The sequence below is a fragment of the Lucilia cuprina genome, chromosome 5 (assembly GCF_022045245.1).
Source record: "Lucilia cuprina isolate Lc7/37 chromosome 5, ASM2204524v1, whole genome shotgun sequence".
NCBI classification, from domain to species: Eukaryota; Metazoa; Arthropoda; class Insecta; order Diptera; family Calliphoridae; genus Lucilia; species Lucilia cuprina.
In genome coordinates this window covers 51549496-51554495 of record NC_060953.1, presented here as the reverse complement: position 1 = coordinate 51554495, position 5000 = coordinate 51549496, and the positions used below count along the sequence as shown (strand labels likewise).

Here is a 5000-nt window from a genome sequence, read left to right as displayed (position 1 = left end):
TAAGAGTTAAAGTCAAAGAGAACTTGTATGGGGTTTTAAGATCTATTACGCTCAAATATTGTTTATGTTGTACTTCATCGCCCTACTGCCTTTTTAAGGTAGTTATAAGCGTTTAAGTAGTTATCTGAAGGGAACTACATAAATATATATATGGGAGGTAGGGACAATTGTGGACCGATCCTCGTAGAACTTAGTATAGAAATTTTAGCTTGCACAAAACTTATTTATGTTAAATTTTTTAAAGCATAAGTCATTTTTTGAAAAGGATCTTACGGACCGATCCTTACAAAATTTAACGAAGATATAAATCGCTAATCATCGCCTTAGGTGCTTGTTAAAGTTAGTTATGAACGTTGAAGTAATTTTTTTAAATGTCACCTTTAATAGAGGGTAAATTCAATTATGGCCCGATGCTTACAAAATTTCATAAAGATATTAATCGCTTATCATCGCCTTATGTGCTTCTTTTAGCTAGTTACACAAGTTAAAGTCAATTTTTATAAAAATATTAAGGTTCCTATATGACATGCTTGTGCCGAATATTAAACACGGGATGTCAAACTGTGTCAAACTTATATAAGGGCTAGGCGAAATCGTTGACCGATATTGCTTATTTTCAATAACAAATAAACTGACTGCATCAATATAAATAATTCCCACTCGCTAACTACTTTCATTTGGGGTCTATCGTGTTTTCAACAGATAGACAGAAGGACATGGCTACATCGTATTAGAATTCAATAATGGGTATACCAATTTGTACAAACAGATAGTTTTACAACTGAAACAGATAGAGTCCTAAAATTTCATATGGCAATCTTGACATCCGTATGAAAATTTGGGGACAAACTGGCTATAGGGAACATGACAACTTTTATAAGAAGATAATCATATCTGAGAAAATATAATAGTTTTATAGGAACCACTTTCTTTAGGACAAACATTTGAAGGACTTGCGGTAGTGGGCGTGTCACCTTCCATATGAATTAAATGCAAAAATTCGTTTATCTGGGAAACTATTAGAGATAGAAAATTAAAATTTAGCAAGAAGAACTTTAACATTCATGTAAACATTTTAGGTAATAAATTGTCTGAATTAAATATAAAAATTATTTAATTTGAAAAACTACTAGAATTAGATTCTTCAAAATTTTCATAAAGAACTTTAATATAAATTTGAAGATTTTTGTAAAAAGTGGCGGACTTTCATCAAAGTGCCTTAAAACCCCCATATGAATAACATCCATCTGAACATTTTGGTTAAAAAGGGGGCGTAATTTAATTAAGGGGACTTGTAACCTATCATGTCATTTCTTCAAAAATCTTCAAAATTTATATAAAGAAATTTGACATTTATTTGAACATTTAGATGGAAATGAGTGTACTTTTATTTTACTTTTAAATACAGCATTTAATAAATCTAAGAAGTATTATCGTAATTGTAAAGTGGGGGTTTTTATTGGGCAACGAACTTCTGTCAGTGTTGGTTTTGGTGTCTTCTATGAAAGAAGTGAGAAGCGGCACTACTTTCCCTATACTCATTTCCCTGTTAGACAGACAATGCAAGAAGGATCTGATATTACCCTTGTTTGGGTCTCTGCGCATAGCGACTTCCATGGATGGAAATAAAAATAGATGAAATAACATAGGTACATGTAAAATATCCCGAAGTATGCGACAAATATCGAGGATGATAGCAGTCTGATGAGTCTCACTTTCAATGAGTACTGTGGCAGTTGCAAAGATAGTGGAAAAGAAGTATCAGTCTTCCATTCTCTCTGTGAATGAACTGATCTAGCATCTATTTGAAACAGTTTCTAGACAGTTAGTTCATATCCAATCTGGCTGAAATAACTGGGTCTAAACTTAATGACATCTTGAAATTTCTCACGGTTACAGATCTGATACTATACAACGGAATCCCTTCGACTACTTGACTGTTAAATACAGGAAACTCTGACGATTTCTTACTTTTACGGTTATCGTAATGAATACATTTTTCATCACAATTATCGATTCGGTGACAAGCCGCATTTCGGACATGAAAAGTCTTTCAAGGTCTTCAATTTCAATGGTACAGAAGTTTTTATTAAGGTCGTATACGGTGAATCGTCTTGCTCTCTTCTAGGTCATCCCATAGAATTATCGAATTGTTTTGATTTTGTCAGGTTATCTGTCTTGAGCTTCATTCCCTTTAAATCTATTACAATCGCCCTACTACATTCGATGCCGACTGCTCCCGAGTGGACTGGTACCCATATGACGTAAACCTAACTTCTGGGAGAGTATTCCGTTAAAGCTTTCTTATAATCCATTATGGTCTAAGATTTAATTCTTTCGCCTTAATTGCCTTCTGGCTGTCGGTAAATATGTTATGCATTGTGTGCGCCATATTTATTCTAATCCAATTTACGCATTCCGTTATTGCTCGGACTTTAAAGTGGAAGCTTGTTTTATGATTAGGTATAGGGTGGTAAATTCTTGTTTCTAGGCCTTTAATATAGAACTCCAGAACCTCTTTGACCCCCAATTTAGTGCCATACGTGTAACAACGGATTCCTACTGGTATTTGCTCCAATGTTCCACTTGACCGAGACATTCTATCTGGAATCAGCGTTTCAAAGTTTCCGACATATTCTGTGTCTCCTATGCGATCAGGAACGTCCGATGATTGTCTATAACCTGCCAATGTGTCCAGTATACATTGAGGAAGTGACCTATAACCGCTTTTGTACAGTTCGTCTAAAGTAAAAAGCCGTTCAGTTGTAAACGCCACCTTATACCTCAAATATGTTTCAATGGGTGAAATATCTAGTAAAGTTTTCTGAGCCTTGGTTGATTCCCTTAAATCTAACTTCTACTCTAAAAGATCCTCACTGATCTTGTCATTTGCTGTGATAAATTTCATTAAAATAACTATTTCCGCTTAATCAAATAAATTTAAACCGTTGACCGCTTTATTATTAAAAAAAACTTTATATGTGTTTTATTGTTTTGTTGAAAACAGAAAAAAAACAACTGATCGAACGATTGATCTATCGTCAGATTTTCAATCAAAAACTTACACAAATAAAAGTCAAAAGTAAGAAGAAAAAAACACACACAAGATTGTTGAGGCTTCGAAATATTTCACTCATAATAACGCAAGATGTGTGTGAAATTGTATAGTAAATATCGGTGAAGTTTCTTTTTTTTTGGCGGAAAATACAATTTTAATAATTGGTTTTTGTCTGGCATCTGTGTTTTTTCTTTCATACTTCTTCACTCTATGGATCCATGCCAAACAATATACGCACTATAATATAATAACAGAGTTAAATAATAATAACAACAGCAACAAACTTGAAATGAAAGGAATAAAAAAAAATTGGTCAACTGCCTTAATTTAAGGGGGGCCAAAATTGCAACAACAACAACTACAACAACTATAATAATAATAAAGCCGAAAATTGTATTTTAGTTTTATTTATTGTTAAAGAAAATTACTTGGACTTTTGATTTTAAAGAGTGATCAAGTCAAGGGTTTATTTTATAATGTTATATTTTGTTGTTGTTGTTTTTTGAATTATGATCATCACATACGTAAAGGACGTTTGTGTCCGGCAAGTAAATTGTCTTTATATCTATAAGTGTTTGTATGTGTGTCTGTTTGTATTTTTGTAGATCCATTTCTTTTCTTATAAACGATTTATTTTTTTTTTTAATTTTTCAAAATTTCATTTTAAATTGAAAATTTCTCAAGAACAGCTATATAAAAGAATGGATTCTATACATTGCAAACTTAACAATCTAATATTAACCAAAACATCTTTTATAGTTTCCTTTTCCAACAACAATTAATCAACTACTAATTTAATTATATATATTTTTCTCATTGTAGATACCGTGAAGATGCTCTCTGCTGGGGTGATCGGTAAGTATTGAAATTTCTCAAGATGAGCTCAAACAGCAGCAGCAGTGATCACATAATAATTGAATGAAAACTGCAATAGACACAGTAACGCATCCCGTTGATTTTGGGAAGGCTTTCTTTCTATCTTTCAATTTAAAACTAAACTGTATAATAAAATATTCATTTGTTCACATTAAAATACAGTAAAAAGTAAAACAAAAAAATGCTTGTATGTGTTTTAACATGTTTAACAAATTCGCATTTGTCTGTCTGTCCGTGTGTCTCGTATTTGTTGCAGTCATATTGTGTTAATTCTTCCTAACACCGCAACACATTTACCGCATTATTAAATTTAAAGCAAAAATGCATTTAGCGTTTTTTTTTTCTTTCTGTTTTCTTTGTACTTTAATTCATCTGAAAACTGCATTTACTATAATGAAAAAGAAAATATATTCAGTTGTTCAGAAAAAAAATCACTAATATATGAACGACTAGAGTAGTGTTGTGCGATTTCTTAACATTTTTTCAACAGATTTTTTTCTGTAAAAAAAACTAAATAAATTGATGATAGAAAAAAAAAATAAATGAAATAATGTTGGAGAAAAAAACGTTAATAATGTTTTTCTTTAATTTTCGCAGAAAATCAATGGAAGAGATTGGAGCCGCTCAGTCATCGGTAAATGCTAGGTAAGTGATAATGTTTTTCTTTTTCCTATATAGTTAGCTTGTTTTAGTCTTTCATCTTCAATTAGAGCAGGTGGTCTTAAACATTTACCCCTTTATTTTGTGAAACACTTCACCATGTGTATCTTATAGATTTTATAACTTTAAATTTAGATTTTTTAATATAAATTTGAGACAATCTTTAAAATTTCCTTAAAGAAGTTCTAAGCAACATTTCAGACTGAATTATTGGATGAATACGATAGTTCTTGTCCTCAGTCCTGTATCAGTTCATGACCAGTTTTAAATAACTTTGGGATCAGTCCTAGTTGAGTTTTAGTTCAGCTCTGGTTCAGTTCTAGTTCAGTTCTAGTTCAGTTCTAGTTCAGTTCTAGTTCAGTTCTAGTTCAGTTCTAGTTCAGTTCTAGTTCAGTTCTAGTTCAGT

At 31.8% G+C, this 5000-nt stretch overlaps 1 protein-coding gene across 2 annotated transcripts in view; it reads left to right on the top strand.

The window, feature by feature from the left end:
- LOC111677251 (protein trachealess) overlaps window positions 1-5000 on the top strand; it is an 88162-nt gene that overhangs the window by 26771 nt on the left and 56391 nt on the right. For both annotated transcript variants that reach the window (XM_046951057.1, XM_046951056.1), the window contains exons 2-3: window positions 3881-3913; window positions 4532-4579. In XM_046951057.1, coding sequence (XP_046807013.1) covers window positions 3881-3913; window positions 4532-4579 — 81 coding nt within the window. The remainder of the gene's footprint in view (window positions 1-3880; window positions 3914-4531; window positions 4580-5000) is intronic.